This window comes from Lepidochelys kempii, chromosome 1 (genome assembly GCF_965140265.1).
Source record: "Lepidochelys kempii isolate rLepKem1 chromosome 1, rLepKem1.hap2, whole genome shotgun sequence".
Lineage (NCBI taxonomy): Eukaryota > Metazoa > Chordata > Testudines > Cheloniidae > Lepidochelys > Lepidochelys kempii.
Genome location: NC_133256.1, coordinates 264,792,358 through 264,809,788, shown reverse-complemented (window position 1 = coordinate 264,809,788; position 17,431 = coordinate 264,792,358). Strand labels below are relative to the sequence as shown.

Here is a 17,431-nt window from a genome sequence, read left to right as displayed (position 1 = left end):
ATTAAACACAAGAAGGTATTTTTTCACGCAACGCACTGTTAACCTCTGGAACTCCTTTCCAGAGGGGGTTGTGAAGCCCAATACTTTAATGGAGTTCAAAAGGGAGCTAGATTGATTCATGGAAGATAGGTCCATCAATGGCTATTAGCCAGGATGGGCAGGAATGGTGTCGCTGGCCTCTGTTTGCCAGAAGCTGGGATTGGGTGACAGGGCATGGATCACTTGATGATAACCTCTCTATTCGTTCCCTTTGGGGCATCTGCCATTGACCACCTGTCAGAGGACAGAATATTGGGCTTGATGGACCTTTGGTCTGACCCAGTATGGCTGTTCTCATGTTCTCCTCACAGCCCCTCGGTGAGGTAGAGCAGTGCTGTTATCCCCATTATACAGAAGGGGCACTGAGGCACATACAGACTGAAGACCAGATTTTCAAAGGTATTTAGGCACCTAATGGGATTCTCAAAAGTGCCTAGAAGGTTAGGTGCTTTGTAAACCCCACTAGATGCCTAGCTGCACCTTTGGGTTCCTAAAAGCTTTTGAAACTCTGTCCCTAAGGCACTGGCCTGAGGTCATACAGGAAGTCCATGGAGGGAGTAGAACCCAGGTCTTTCAGGGGTAGCTCCCTATCCAGCAGACCAGCCTCTCTCTCTCCAGCATGCTGCAAAAAAAGAGGACTCTGATAGATGGGAGCAAAACCAAGGTGGCCAGCTCTCTGAGACTCCAGCAAATGGTCCCAGGTGGTTGGGATGGATGTCATGGTTGACAGCATGAAAAGCAGCACAGAGGTCAGGAAGGATGGAGAATGAGAGTCAAATGAGAGGAAATCACTTAATTCCCTAGAGGTAACAGTTCTGCCCCATGCTGGGTTGTAGCGCAATGGCTGCTGTGCAGTTTTACATTTTAAAGAAAAATAATTTTTTGTTCTGAGTTTAATAAAAGGAAGGAATCAGAAAGTGTCATATAAGTATCAGATGTGTTTATACCTCAAATTCTTAGGGTTTTAGCTGTATCCAGGCCAATTCCAGAACAAAGGACAAAAATTGCATCCACGGAGTCCATAAAGTCAACTATTATTATGACATTGATTTGTATTATTCACTGGGGACCATCTGTGTGCTCAGCAGTGTTCAGAATATGCCAGAAAATGTTGTCCCTGAGCCAATGTGTATAAAATGTGTAGCCCTGGATAAGATGTCTTAGATATTTTAAGTATGAAGTGTATAGTTATTAAGCACATGTTAATATCTATGAGTGGAGGCAGTGGTGGCAATAGAAGTTTTACTGGATAAAGGACTAGAAGATTTGACCCTCCAACTTTCTTTCAAGAGGAAGAGCTGCCCTGAGCTCCTGTACCTGTTTATTTTCTTTTCCTGCCTGCAGTGGCCATGATATACTTCCAAAGTCTCAATTTTTTTCTCAACTTGAAAATGTGGAATGTTCTTGCTGTTTGGTTTTAAATATTCTCCAGTGAGAACTGCAACTCAGTCACTGTAGTGTTGTGTCTAAGACTTTTCTGGAAAGTAACTAGCCTTTAAATGGAAGTAGAACCCCTAGAGCCCCAGGCAAGTGCAGTATAAACTCACAGGGCCTTGGCCTAGTAAGTTGTTTCCAAAATTAAATCATCTCTTCCGAGCTTGGTGAACTGCAAAAAAGTGATAGAAAGTAATCTAGATTTTTCTACAATTGTTTCAATTGTTGTATTCATGAGTTAGTAACAAAGTAAGAATATATATTAAAATTTTAAACCTAACCCGTGTCTAAGTGACTTGACACAAGATGTGAGAACATGTTAGTATTAGAGCTGAGTGGGTCTAATACTTATTTAATTCTCTCTTTTATGTAAGAATTAGATACAGTGCTCTTATCAAATAATTTCTAAATTATCTGCCCCCAAACCCTGTACAAATCCTAGAGTTTTTAGGTGCCTAAAGTCCCACCACCACCATCAAAATCTGAAATGCCGCCCCTGTTAGGAAACCATGTCTTTTTGTACCCAGGTTACATTGGAGTTCAATACTTCAGTCTTTCACCTTTGTTTTTTCTAGTTTTGTGTTTAGTTGCAAATCAGTTTCTAACGAATTCTAATTAATCAGTTTCTTTATGTACAGATTTTTCCCTGGTAGTCTGACCTCTTTGAGTCCTGTGTTCAGTTTTATTATCAGTACGTACAATATGTATAGTTTTCTTGGAGCTCATTCACAATATTAACTACTAAACTACCGATCTTGCTATTTTAATGTTCTATACCAGGTATTTACAAATGTACATTTACTCATAAGAAGTTGGGAATTACCAAAGAACAACTTGCAGGAAAAGTATTGCCCCATCTAATTCCTCTTAGTATTGAGAACAATCTTAATCTCAATCAGGTATGAACACAGTTTTAATTGTTTTTGCACACTTTTACCTAATGAGCTGGTCTAGAAGTAGATACAAAATTAACATAGTTCTCTGACAAAATAGTTTATATGTTAGTGCATTTCAATGTGACTATAATCAATGATAAATGCTTACAGCGATATTGTCAGAATTGATAGGCTTAAAGAGCAATATTTGTATAGTGGATCCGGTCAATAATTCTAATTTAAGATTCTAAAGATGATGTTTTCATCGCTAAACCTGTTGCATCCATTAGTTATCTTAAATTAAAGCTGCTTCTAGAATATTTTCACTACTATTTGCCAATAAAATCCAGTATAGTTTAGTGACTGAATTACATACCTTCAAATGTAAGAAATTATCAGCTGACAGTCTTGACTTATAGTTAATAGAGGCACGAGAGAGTATGTAGTTCAGAATAACATCTAACAGACCTACATTTACTTTCTGGCATTTTAGAGCATTTCTGGTTTTCTAGCCAGAATGTCAGCACTCAAAGTAAGTAAATATTTCAAACCGTGGGACTAAAAATAGAGGAATTGAAGTCAGCATGTCAGTTCCCTGACCCATACTCCTTTTACTCATCTGTTGTTTTTACACAATGATTTATTCAAGAGACTGACTACAAACCTGTCTGAGTTTGCAGATGATGCATGTAGAATATAAACACTATGGAAAAATTTAAACAAGATTAATGTTATAAGGCTGATGGAAAATGTTACATTAGGAAACCTACAATACCATTCAAATATGCCATAAAATATTCAGGACAAAATGTAATGGGATTTAATCAAAGCATCAGAAACAAAAGGGCCATGGAGTAATATTGTGATGTCTTCTAAATGTCCTGGTAATTTAATTAACCACCTAACATTAAAACAGTACAAATCAAAAGCTAGAATGCATTCTTAATGTTTCCACTCGCAGCTTGTTTACAAGTGTTGCCAGTAGTGTAGCAATGCAAATATATTGCTGTAAAAAAAAACACGCTTAAGAAACGTGAATTTTAGAAAAATTCCTGTATCTGTGCACACCTGATATAGGTTTTATACTGAACAATTGTTTAAAGTTCTATATAGCTGGATTTCTAGCAATAAAAATGTTAGAACACAATACATTTTTTATATTTTTACCATCACAATGCAAAATCTTAACTTTTCACCCATTTCCTTTATAGTTTAATTCCTTCATTTCTGTCATAAAAGATATGCTTAGTAGATTGGAGGTTGAACATAAGACCAAACTTGAACAACTTCATATTATGCAAGAACAGCAAAAGTAAGTGTGTGTGTGTGTGTCTGTTGTAATGAAGTTCAGTTCCACCTGTATGAGCAAATGTGAAACACCTCTAGCTGTAGCAGCACATGCGGTAGAGCCTTGCTAGTTCCTAATTCAATCATTGATCACTCTCACAAATGGACAGTCTTTTTCCCCACCACCACTTTCTCAGCAAAGATTTGCGTCCTGAATTGAGGTCTTGTATTGCCGCTAAAAATTAATTAGTTTTATAAAATATAATACAGTACTTTTTCAGTAATTGTACAGTAATAAAATTAAACCACATTTGTCAGTGGGATTTTTTTTCCAGTTTCCTAGCTAATTCATGCAATATGGTAATCCACTATAGATCTCCATTATTTAGTACAGTTCTGGAGTATGAAAATATATTTAAACAGTTGTTGAGGACTGAAAAATTACATTGGAGAAAATTTGAGTTCTTTCATGAACAAAACTTACTGAAGACTCTAGGGATATTGTATGGGATTTACCATGAGTTTAAATCAATTTAACTAAACTAGCTATACATATCTATTCCTGTTTAGGAAAGAAACAAAGAGTATTTGAAATTGGCATTAAATAACTCACTACAATTTTAAATACTGCCTTTTCTAATCTGTGTCTCATGCATGCACGCTCACTCTAAATACAACAGTGCTGTGATAAGAGAAGTTTTCTTTTGTGTTAATTCTCGTAGAATTATGAACTTTGCTGAATTAGGGTCATTGCTTTGACTGGGATCCATCTTTTTGTAATATTTGTACTCTGTACTACAGATCTTTGGATATAACTAATCAAATGAACGTATCTGAAGAGACAAAATCTAATAGTACAAGTAATCAGGTAAGAGACAATATTTTGCATACACACAGGCATCAAATTTGAAATGATCTCTGCAATATTTGGTTTATCTTAATCATAAATTACAAAATTTAAAATTGTTCATGGATAATCTTTTTCAATTTGAACAGATTGAAAAGGTGTTTAACAGTGCTGGAAATGACGTTCCAACTAGTGGATCACATAGTAAAGAAAATGGGCTCTCATCAAAACAGAAAAAGGTAAGCTCTTTTTCTGAAGGTGTTTTGTTATTCAAATGTGTTGTTTGAAAAAGTATGCATGTAAATACCTATCATACATTTTAATGCTTAAAGAGAATAACTGATCAGTTTTCCTCAGCACTGCACTCTGAATGTCCACATGGTGAGGAGCATTGAGAAATGTTTAAATTCTTCATTATGTTCCTGAGTCTCTTTGAAACAGTTTTACCGAAAACTGACATTGTTTGTGACACCAGCAGTGTAAGCAGCAAGTAATATCAACTAATTTCTTTCCTACTTCACCACCAACAAAACTTTATAGCAAAATGTAGGTAGTTGATTTGCGTTTTCTATTACATTACCTCAGGCAACCTTAACCTAAGGTTACTAAAGAGGATGTAGAGAAAAACCAAATGCTGGATTAGGAGGCAGAGGCAAATTTTAAAAAATTGAGACCGCAAACATGATGGCAAAAAGCTAAAGGAGGCAAAAAATGAAAGGAACCAAATTGCTTGCTTTTAGAGTTGATACTCTATCTGAGGTTCTTTCAGCTACTGAATAATTATATAATTATATTAGTAGCCAAAAGAAATTCAGAAATATAATCTTCCCTCCCCCCAATTTTCTGAATCATCTCCTTCATTTGAAATAGATTGAAAAGGAGGTTCCCGCCCATCATCAACAAAAATTAAATTTAAATCCTAAAAGCTTTCTTCAGCAATCTCAAAATATAAATACAGAACCCTTTGAAAAAGAAATGCATAAATTATATAATTCTGTAATTCGTTTGCAGGATGGTAGTAGCCATGTTGGTCCCAGAGAGATGAGAAGTAAGAACATAAAAACTGCAGAGTTCTTTTTCAGATCTGGGGAAAGCAGTCAGAGTGCCAACTGTTAGTTTATATTTAGCCCAGACACTCTGATTTCTTTCATCAGACCTGAAGAACTCTGTGTAGGTCAAAAACTTATACCTTCCACCAACAGAAGTTGGTCCAGTAAAATGTTACCTTACCTACCTTGTCTCTGTTTTATATTAATGACACACTGTTGAGTTCAAATGACAATCCACAGATACAAACTTAATTTTACAGTAAATTGGTAGTTTAGATTTGACTATCAAACTACACATACATTATTCTCAAGAAACACCAATTCTTCCAAGAAACACCAATTACAACTTCAGAATTTTGTCAGATTATATTAGCTGATATTTCTCATTTATTCCTTGAAATAGAATACCTACATAAAATATGTTGAGTTTTTTAAAAACCCAGCAAATTATGGTTCAGAGATAAGGCAGCTGTGTTGTGATAGCCATTTCTTCGTACTCGGTGAGAAATTATGTAGGCAGTGTTAGTTTTATGATATCCTTAATTCATTTCCTTGCTTTTTAGCTACTTGGGTTTTCTAAATGTGGTGGGTTTTTATGATAAGTTTTTGTCACTTAGCAACATTAGCTAGTTTTGAAATGAAGTTTATTTTTGGAATAAAAAGTATGTACTGTATCATTAAATAGCTAGCATTATCATTTAGATTTCATATATTATAAATGAAGTAACTAGTCATGAGACATACTCCAATGTTAATGCTAATGCTTTGTGTTTTAAAGGTATCACTTACACTTGAAGAGAAACAAAAGTTAGCAAAAGAACAAGAACAGGCACAAAAATTGAAAAACCAGCAACCACTTAAGCCTCAATCACATGCAGTCACAGCTCCAGTCAAACAGGTGAGAAAAGATCTCTACTGAACAGTTTCCATGGTAACCTTGCCCCTATCTCCTTGCAAGTTCTGTATGTGTTATGAAAGTGATCATTTTCTATTTCTTACCTTCTTGATTTACTGACTCCCCTCACTCCCTGTTTTCAGTAGTGTCGATACCATAGAGTCAATGTAGCTAAATAATAAAAATTGTGTTTGTGTTCTGCCCAGTGCCTCAAAAGCAATATTAATTATATTTATTATTTATGACGCAGTAGTGTCCAGAGGCAACATCATGATTTGGAGTCCCATTGTTCTAGGTACGATACAAGCTTACAGGAAGACAGTCTCTGATCCAAGGAGCTCACAGCCTAAATAGATAAAAATAAAGGGAGGGAGGAGGACAGGAATGCAGCACATAAGCAAAGCAGAGTGGTGGTTTGCATGCTGTTCATTACACTTTTTTAAAGTCGTGTCTGTGTAAGGTAGGAGGAAATAAGTTAGCAAGTGTGAAGGAAAAGGGATAGAAGGATGGGAGATATTTAAGGATAAAGAATCAAAAAGGTGATTAGGAAAGAGGGAGGACAGAAGAGAGCAAGGAGCATGGAGGGTAGGTAGAGCAAGGCTGGCATCAGAGAGGTTCTGATGAAGATGAGATTGGAGCAAATAGTCAATAAAGGAAAGAATGCCTGGAGTTCAGTCTACAAAAGCAAAGCCTGCTGATATCACTGACAGTGGCAGATTTAGAGTTAGTGGGGCCCTGTGTGCATTTTCAGGCGACCCCTCCCCCACCCTCAGGACTCAGCCAAGAAAAAACATTCTCTCATATATTCTCTCACCCTCCACCTGTTTCTTCATTCTTTTTTTTCTTCATCCTCCTATATTATAAGTAATGGGAAGTAAATGAAAAAGTTTGGTTGTGGGGTGCAGGCTCTGGGCTGGGGCAGGGAGTTAGGATGCAGGAGTCGGGAGGCGCTTACCTCTGGCGGCACGGCTCCCAGAGTGACCTGTGCACACACCTCTCTGGCATCGGCTCCTAGGTGTGGGGGGCCAGGGAGTCTCCACACACTGCTGTCCGCAGGCACCACCCCCGCAGCTCCCATTGGCCACAGTTCCCGGCCAATGAGAGCTGCGGAGTCAGTGCTTGGAATGGGGGCAGTGCACAGAGACACCCATACACACACACACCCCAGGGGCCACGGTGACGTGCTGGCCACTTTTCGGAGCGAAGCAGCATGGAAGAAGGGAGGCAGAGCGGGCAGGGAACCGCCTTAGCCCTGCTGCTGGCACATCTCTGCACGCCCCTTGGCGGGAGAGGGACAGGGGTCTCTGTATGCAGGCAGAGGCAGTGCGTGGAGCCACCTCCCCTCCCCTGCTAGGGGCGCGCAGAGACATGCCAGCATCCAGCCACTTCTGGGAGCGGCGTGGGGCTACCAGCCACGGCATGCAGGCAGCCTGCCTGCCTGAGCCCTGCTGCACCGCCAGCTGGGATTTGGGGGCAGGTTGTCAGATATTAGTCCTGCACTTTGGGGGCCCCCCGTCATTGGGGGCCCCATGCCACCACATGGTTTATTCCAAGGTAAATCTGCTCCTGATCACTGATGTCCTGAGGTGAAAGCCTCTTCTGGCACAGAAATCTGGTTCTTGGGTGCTTTCAATATCTCCTGGAAGAATATTCATGGACCCAGAGTTGGGGTCTCATTCTCAGCCTGCTTCTTGCTTGGGGAATCTGTTCTGGGGTGCTGTTTCGTCCCCTGTCAGTTCACATGACTCCAGAAAGTTTCTTTATTGTTGATGTCTGGTGATGTACAACGGAGGAAAAAAACCCAGCTTGATTTTTAGGTACAAGAAGAGCTTGCAGTGGTGGTGTTTGAAAAAGTTACATTGATTTGTTTGTGGCTGTTGTTGATGGTAGATACAAACAAAGGATATTTTCTGGCTATCATCTTGCTTTCAGAATATTACAGCAACCTTTTCTTCACTTTGGTGGGATAGTCAGAACATGATTTACATATTAATGTAAATATTTTGTGTACCTTAATTTTCCTTAAAAGTTTAATAAATCTCATTAAAGTAATTTCATTTAAACGTAGCTTCGCCTCTTATGTGAGATTAATTTAAACTCTGTTCAAAGTAGAGCTGGTCAAGAAAAGGTTTAGTGAAAAACTCTGGGCAAGAGGACTTGTTTTGTTCCCCATTTTTTCTAACATGGGGGAGGGAAGGAGTGCCGGCGGGGGGGCGGGGAGAGGGAGAAGACCTTTCTGTCTTTGTCTTCCTTCCTGACACACCTTCTTCCTGTGGGGTAAGTGGGGAGGAGAAAGAGTGGGAAGGAAAAAATGATTTTTTCCCGCTACCATTACCGAATGAAAAATATTATTGAAAACCTTTCTGTGCAACGCTAAACTAGGATGGACTTGTTTTTTTACACCCTTTGATCTGCGTATACCCACTTTGCTTATCAATGAATGTCTCCCATATTTACAACAGTGGGTTTCAGCACTCTTGTTTCTATGGATAAAGACCATAAAACCAGATCATAGTTATTCTTCATATTTTCAGTCTGTGTGCAACTTCTATGATTTCAGACCAATGTATATATTGGTGCAGCCCAATGCATTTTGAAGAGGACAAAATGCCTGTCCTCAGATAGGAGCATGCAATTTTATTGACCTCAGTAAGAGTTGTACATACATCTGAAGGCTAAATTTAGACCCATATAGAAAATGTGCAATTTATAGTATAGAATATTGATTTACTGAACATATGCTTAGTGCATCTTTTTCAAAACACTAAAGGATCTCAGGGCACATATTTCATAGAGATATTTTTCAGCATGATACTGTATGTGAGCATTTAGCCATGTGACTCACTTTGACTTTAATGGAAACAATTGTGTTCAGATCCCTCAAGCTGTGCTGAAAATTCTTCTCAAGTAGTCTCAGAAGTGTTAGTTTAGAAAAACAGTGTTTGCCAGACTCAGATGCCAAATCTGTGGAACAACTCAAAAATCTGAGTACCAAAATAACCAAATTGTCCTTCTATAAGGTAAAGAAATTAACTTTTATGCCAAGTTTGAGGGAAACATGGAATAGAAGTAATTTCAGCTTCTGAAAATTGGGATTTAAAAGAGGGCCACTTGTATCTTAACTGCAGAAGCAATGTAATAAAGTGTTGCTAGTATGTCTGGAGCAGCAAAAGCACATAACTACACTTGTATGTTTTGCAGGCAAAGGATTTGACAGATACCTTGATAGATAATATGTCGTCTTTGACCAGCCATTCCATCAGCAAACCTAAAGTTGCTTCTTCAAGTAGCTTCTCTTCTGTCCCATCTATGACTGTTGGAATGGGATTTTTATCACCTATTGAGAGCACTAAGCAAAACATAACAAATGGACTAAATACTAATATGGGATTTCAGACTTCTGGATTCAGCCTTGGGGCAGGTACTACAAACCAGAATTTCTTCAGTAGTCCAACTGCAACTGGAATGGCCAAGATGAACATAGTACCAACTGCCAACATGCCAAACTACAGCCCTGTGAGTGCTACATCTGGAGTTTCACAGCCGACGCAACACAACAGATCCCCAGACCTTTCTGCTTTAGATAGTCTTTTTGGTCCTCAAAAACCCAAAGTTAGTATGAACCAATTGTCACAACAGAAACCAAACCAGTGGCTTACTCAGTTTGTACCCCCTCAAGGTTCCCCGGGTGCAAGCAGTTCTGTTTTGGGCCCACAGATGAACACTCTAGGACAACCTGGTTTTGGTATGCAGGGTAATCCTTTCTTTAACCCTCAGAACTTTGCACAGCCAACAAACACCATGACAAACAGCAGCTCAGCTAGCAATGACTTAAAAGATCTTTTTGGGTAAAATGTCTTGCTTTCTTTTTCAAAGATTGATACAATTTGAATGATGGGTAAGCTGATTAACATCTTTGTATGACTGATAAAAATTTGACTTGAGGAAACTTTCCACCTAGCAAAATAAAGACTTGCACCAGAAAAAGATTTTTTTTTCAGGCTGACCTGGTAATGCAGTAGAATCTCATAATTGTCAAGCTGTCTTATGTGATAAATAATCTTGGCCCTTTTTCCCCAACTTCAGGGTTTTAAGTTTTAAGTCAGGATACATCAATCTGCATACATCCATTCATAAAAGCAGAAGCTAAATATTTCATAATTGTTCAGAGATTTGTTCTGAATAGCTTTTGGATTTGTGTAATTTTACTCCATAAATTGAACAAAAATGGTTAAGTTGTAACACGCTAATTTATATTGTTTAGTGCCCCCACAATACTCAAGTCTCTGTTCAATATGTGCTAAATCCTGATGGGGTGTCGATTTGGATAGCCTAAATTTGGCATGACCCTAATTTGTACTATGACACACTATGGGAAGAATCAGTTGTTATGTTGCATCCAAGAGGCTGTTTTTTTAGCCGTGTTGAATGAAAATATCTCTAATCATGTATAAGAGGCTAAGGTTTTGAAGGGAAATGTTTTGGCTTTCACTTTATCTTGTTAGCCCTGGTCTACACTAGGGCTTTAGGTCGAATTTAGCAGCGTTAAATCGATGTAAACCTGCACCTATCCACACGATGAAGCCCTTTATTTCGACTTAAAGGGCTCTTAAAATCGATTTCCTTACTCCACCCCTGACAAGTGGATTAGTGCTTAAATCGGCCTTGCCAGGTCGAATTTGGGGTACTGTGGTCACAATTCGATGGTATTGGTCTCTGGGAGCTATCCCAGAGTGCTCCATTGTGACTGCTCTGGACAGCACTCTCAACTCAGATGCACGATTGTTTGCTGTTGCTCTGACGCAGGGAGGGGCGACTGATGACACGGCTTACAGGGTTGGCTTACAGGGAGCTAAAATCAACAAATGGGGTGGCTTTACATCAAGGAGTATTTCAGGCAGGACTTCACGGAGGGTTCCAATAAGAAATGGTGCACCTAAGTTATTGTTCTTATTGGAACAAGGAGGTTAGTCTGGCCTCTGATTGATACATGGATAGATTTACCTCGCTGCACCTTCTATGTGAGTGACTGCAGTGTGATCTAGAGAAATGAGTCCCCTAGACGTGGGGGGGGGGGGGTTGCAAATGAGTACAAAACAAATCTGGTCTATTTCTTGTTTTGATACACTCCACCTACCTTTTACATCTTTGGCTGGCAGCAGACGGTGCAGAAGGACTGCATGCCATCCACATCTCATGGCTGCTCGGCAGAAGATGGTACAATAGGACTGCTAGCCATCCTCATCTCTTGCCTGCCCGGCAGAAGATGATGCAATAGGACTGCTAGCAATCCGTATCATCTGCCTGCTCACCATAAGATGGTTCAATAGGACTGACTGCAGCACTAAAGAGAATAACTTGATCAAGTCACTCCAGATTTAGTCCCTGCACCCATGTCTGCCCAGGCGCTCCTGATAGACCTAACGCAGGTGACCAGGAGCACCTGGAACATGACGATGACGGCTACCAGTCCTATTGCACCGTCTGCTGCCACAAGGCAATGGGTTGCTGCAGCTGTGTAGCAATGCAGTTCTGTGTCTGCCAGAATACAGAAGACATAACGGTGACAGTGAGCTGAGCGGGCTCCATGCTTGCCGTGGTATGGCGTCTGCACAGGTAACTCAGAGAAAAAGGCGCGAAACGATTGTCTGTCCTTGCTTTCACGGAGGGAGGGAGGGAACGGGGGCCTGACGATATGTACCCAGAACCCCCCACGACAATGTTTTAGCCCCATCAGGCATTGGGATCTCAACCCAGAATTCCAATGGGCAGCGGAGACTGCGGGAACTGTGGGATAGCTACCCACAGTGCAACACCCCAGAAGTTGACTCTAGCCTCGGTACTGTGGAAGCACTCTGCCGAGTTAATGCACTTAGAGCATTTTCTGTGGGGGGGGACACACTCGAATATATAAAACCAATTTCTAAAAAACCGACTTCTATAAATTTGACCTAATTTCGTAGTGTAGACATACCCTTAGAGAGAAAGAAGGATTAATACAGCAGTAGTGTTCAACAAGAATAAGGTGATGATGGTGATCATTCTAATTCTCACTAAAACAGAATGGAGATTTTTGGGGTGAAATTGTGATATTAACTCTAAGCAAGTTTGGGACACAGAAAAGCACTGCTCCAATAGTCATGCTAGATTATAACTTGCTTCGTGATTTTTGATTCCCAATTATTAGCACCAGAGCAAGAGCCATGCACCATTGATGTTAAGATTTTCTAAATCCTCCTTAAAACGTGGCAGGTATATTGTAAGTGAAATATTTCTGTTTTAGTGGCTAAGACGATCTGCCTCAAAATTGGATATATTTTGCATAGTTACATGGAAACATTTTGGGTCACTTAACATTTTCCATCTATATTAGACTGAAGAGGACTGCTCAAAACTAGTGCTGTATAGTTATGTGAAAAAGCAGTCTGCCATGATTGCCTTGATTTAAAATGAAAAATTATTCAGATTTTTTTCTGTCAAACTCTTACGAAGGACAAATGCATATGAAGTGACTTCTCAAAAGCAAAACTGTAAGTACTAGAATATATTTGGTGACTAGATAACTATTTTAAATCCTTTTAATGTATTGCTCCAAATTTAATAAAGTTCTCGAGAAAATTAAGCAGTAGTTTCTTCTGCTTCCAAACAGGTAGATGTTCAGCTTGCCTGTGATAGAATCTATGGTCTGACAGTTTTCTACTGTTTGGTTTTAACTCTTTCTTTCCTAGAAAATTCAGGAACCTTCTTGTGTAATATTTAGAAGACTATAGCTGGCTATTTTGAGAAGGGAAGAACTAGTTAACTTTTCTTTATAGAAAACTTGTACTTTATTTTTCAAAGCCTTTCTCTAATAATATTGTTCTTTCATTTGCTGCTTAAGAAACCAAAGGGCCTTATGCTGTAAATGTGACTTGTATTTTTGTTAAATTATATTTCCACAGTTTTAAGCAGTAAAAATGTTAAATGTATCTTTTAAAAAAACCTGTGTATTATAGCTGCTGCCTTAGTCCTTTTGTTTTAAAATATCTGGGATCAGTGAATTTTTTTTAAATGCACATTGTATGTGCTGTTGATATTTTTGGTGGATATTGTAGGTTACATTGAATTAGCAGCATAATTTAAACGATACTAGGACAACTGAACATTTTCGATACATATATGGTTAGTGACCTTCTATACTGTGGGTGATCCTAATGTCTCTCTTTTTATATAAATGAACTTGTGCATCTGATTTCTGAGAGATGTACTTTATTAGGGCAATCTAAGGCAAGACTTTGAAGAATTACTTGAGTCTGCATTCTCCTGAATTATGTGGGAAATAAAACAGTGTTAAAAATGACCACTGTTAATATAGTTTATTGTAAAATCTGATATTCAAGGTAGAGATGCACTCAAGCCAAAAAATTCTAATCTGGATTTTGAGCACTCCCGTTCTCTTGATCATCCCACACAGAGAGTTTGGGGGCATTCAGATTTAGGATTTTGGTTCAGCCTATTAGAGAGAGAGGACAGTTGCAAAATTTGGAATTTTGGGTCTGTGGTTTTAGTTGGGCCAATCTCCAATTCAAAGTATAGGGTAGTTCTTTGTAAACTATTTTTATGTCCTGTAGGGTTTATTTCTGAGAGAGAGGAAGATTGTACACAGGTAATATACTGGATAAATGTTTGTCTGGCTTGAATCATTTGAATTTTTTTCTGTGCAGCACTTTGGTGCAAAATTTGTTTTCCCTGTGAAATGAGGCATAGCTTCCAAAATCCAGAGTTCTATGCCTCCGCAATGCTTCTTGGGCTCTGTAACAAGAGGGAGTGTTTATGAAGCTGACTCTATCTCCTGCTGCTTTTGCTCACCTCCAAGCCCCAATGACAGGTTGAACTGCAGACAGTAGTATATCATGCGGTCAAAGTTAATACTACTGGATCGACAATAACATATATATCTGGAATCTGTAGAGGTATTAGGGAAAGGATGGGGGAGAAATACAGAGAGAATGTTACAGAAGATGGTCAGGCCTGCCATTTTCCTAGTGAAGGAAGGACTTCCATGGGTTCAGACGTAAGTCGGGAAGATGGGTCACACCTATCCTGCCCCTTCTTTATTTTCTGTATCTGCTTTTTTTCTCCTCTCCATGCATTTAGCCCTCAAATAGAATGGAAATTTTGGTTTGAAATTGATATTACCTCTAGGCAATGTATAAAAATATTTATATTTGTCTCATCAAAATAATCATCCACTGTAAAATAAATGGTGTTGTTTCCTTGAACAATTAATGCAGGTTCTACGTTTCTGCCCTTAACACTGAAATGAACTTAAAAATATGTGCAAACATTGCATGCATCAAGTACATTTGTTTAGGTAACTCCCCAATCCTGCACTTACATCTGTGCTATCAGACCTCCATTGACTGCAATAGAGTTCTGCATGAGTCTGGCTCTTAGTCGAGGATTGCAGTCCAGGTGTGTTATAACTCATTTTGTTAGAACTGAAAACTGGAGTCAATATATCAAAGCTAAAAAGGGACGAGGGAACAAGTTCCCTTTTGATTCACTTCACTGCCACTTTTTTAGTGTGAAAGACAAACTATAAACACTGGGGAAATACAGATGTATTTCCTCTGTGTGCAAGCATTAGTTGTCCTCCTGCTGTTCTCTCATGCAGTGTAAATTAGTGACTATAAGCCTAGTCACAGGCTTCTGGTTCAGACCCTTTTGTACTCTAAAGTCTGGAGAATACTGTGGAAAAAAAACAAAATCAGTAAAACAAATTAGCCTTTTAAATGGGGCCACAGTATTTAACAGGGCTTGAAGAACCTGTTCGACTAGGGCTGGTAGAAAGTTTTCCTGGGCAAGTGAACTGAGTGGGGGCCATGCACCTGCCGACTCCTTTCCTGGGAGGGAGAGAGTTGAGTAGCTCCTGAGCGGATATCTTTTTCAGGAATCCAAGAGTGGAGGGAGGGAACAGAGCTGCTGCTGCTGCTTTTCCCATAAGGGTGGGAGATATGGAGTGGAGTCACCTATGTGGAAGACCAAGGACCTCTTGTATATGCAGAAGGGTAGTAGCATCAGAGGAGCCTTGCAAAAAGGTACTGAGGATCCATTATTGAAAAGGAGGGCAAATTTAACTGGGGGAATGGGTAGGGTATCTGTTTACTATTGGGGGCACAGCTGGCTGTTGTGAGGGAGGGAAGATGTGGTAATGTGAATAAAACGGATGTGGCCTTGGAGTACCAGGGTCTTGAGGGGTTTGACAGTACAGGTACTTTACACTGAGGCTGAGCAGGCTTGGTCTTCGGACAAATAGGTGTCAAATATTTCAAGCTCTGTATTGAAGCACATTTTTTTTTCGTTAAAGTCTTGTCTTCCTAGCGACCTACATTGTTGTGACACGTTACTATTTTGCAACTTTCTTAAATACTGCATTTGTCTTTTTAAGTTAGAAAAATATAGCAAGGGAAAGATGCATTTGCTGATGATTTTGTATCCTGCTTTGTACGTACATGTATTTAGATGCCATGATACCACTTGTATTGGTTACATTTCACAGTGAGAACAAAAATGAAATGTGAGAGTTTAGACTGAAGTCAAATGTCACCCATCTGCCATGCGTAAAAAGATGATTTTCTTTCTTTATGATTTGTGTGTAAATATGTTTAGTATGCCTATATCTACCTGAATTGCAGTAGAAAGGGAATAGCATTCCTTCCTCAAGTAAGCTTATGTACACTTGATCTCAATCTTGGACTTGAGAAGTGACTTATTTGTGAGTGTTTTTGAGTTGATTGGCTTGTGCAGTTCAAGGTTAAAGAAATACCCTGTAAAAATGTTTGTGTGTGTGTAACCCTGTGTCTGTTTTATGTTCTCTGCAGTGTGAGATGCATTTTATTTACTAATAATTTCTGTTTTGAAACAGCTTTCTGGGTAAATTCTTCCAAACTATCTGGTTTGCAATGAGATTCTGCTTTGTACCTCTCTTTCCAATAGGATTTGACTGATGTACAAGGAAGTCACATAAGACATTAGAGACTAGGATTAGTACCCCCAAGTCCCCTTAGTGTTCCAGTCCTTGCAACAAAATCAATAGAATAAATGGGTCCCTGATATTGAATTGGAAGTGGTTTGTTCTCATAAGTGCTAAAATTCAGGCAGTTCTAACCACTGTACAGATCTTCGGGCTTGAAGTTGTAAATCAAAACTGCTTTAATGTATTATAGTGATCTCAGGCCTTGGGCAAGATATTTAATAAAGTATTTGTTTACTTGTCTAATTGTACAGTCGGTATTTAGTGGCAGTTTTATGTTTAAAGCATTAAATTCTCATGAAGTGTGTGAAGTGATGTTACTATAGTGTCAGCTGCGATTCACGATCAGCAGAACTGTCATAGCATGACATTGTATTTTGGTTTATTGGACATCACAATTCTACAACAATAAATTTATTCTTGTATCAGCTTTTAGATCGGTAATCTTATAAAACATAAAATGCACAATGAAAGTTTAAAGAAATTCATACGACTTTGTACTGTGAATGAAAATGGTGTAGTTTTGAAATCTGAATGAGGTTGCTTACTAAAATAAATGAATTTTTCATATTTTCATGTTGGAAGTAAAAGTGACTATTTTTATTCCAAGCATTCCATAAAAGCAAGCAATGCTAACCTATGTGGAAAACTTTAATTATCACACTTTTTTGTTTGCACCTCCATTTATCCAACAAGAAGGGCATAATACAATCCCGGAATGATGATTAGTCCTGGATTCAGTTTTTCTTCAAGTGGTTGCTGCTGAGGCATCTGTGGATTTGGAGCATATGTTGCACACATGCACAGAACGGACATCATGAGATGCAGCAGAGATGCAGCAAAGAGCCAGAGAAGACGTTTGAAGAATCACAACCAATCTTTGGAAAACATTCACGAAAATCAGAAAAATTAAATGCTAATTTTAAAGTTTTGTCTCCTCTCTCCACCATTGCATATTAATAAGGGCCATATTCTGTCATCTGTCTTCCC

At 39.0% G+C, this 17,431-nt stretch overlaps 1 protein-coding gene across 3 annotated transcripts in view; it reads left to right on the top strand.

The window, feature by feature from the left end:
* The window catches only part of SCYL2 (SCY1 like pseudokinase 2), a 52,311-nt gene extending 35,629 nt beyond the window's left edge, over positions 1–16,682 (top strand). For all 3 annotated transcript variants that reach the window (XM_073327414.1, XM_073327413.1, XM_073327415.1), the window contains 6 exons: positions 2,254–2,372; positions 3,560–3,660; positions 4,437–4,503; positions 4,632–4,721; positions 6,310–6,429; positions 9,628–16,682. In XM_073327414.1, coding sequence (XP_073183515.1) covers positions 2,254–2,372; positions 3,560–3,660; positions 4,437–4,503; positions 4,632–4,721; positions 6,310–6,429; positions 9,628–10,278 — 1,148 coding nt within the window. In that variant the 3' untranslated portion in view covers positions 10,279–16,682. The remainder of the gene's footprint in view (positions 1–2,253; positions 2,373–3,559; positions 3,661–4,436; positions 4,504–4,631; positions 4,722–6,309; positions 6,430–9,627) is intronic.
* Positions 16,683–17,431: the final 749 nt, after the last annotated feature.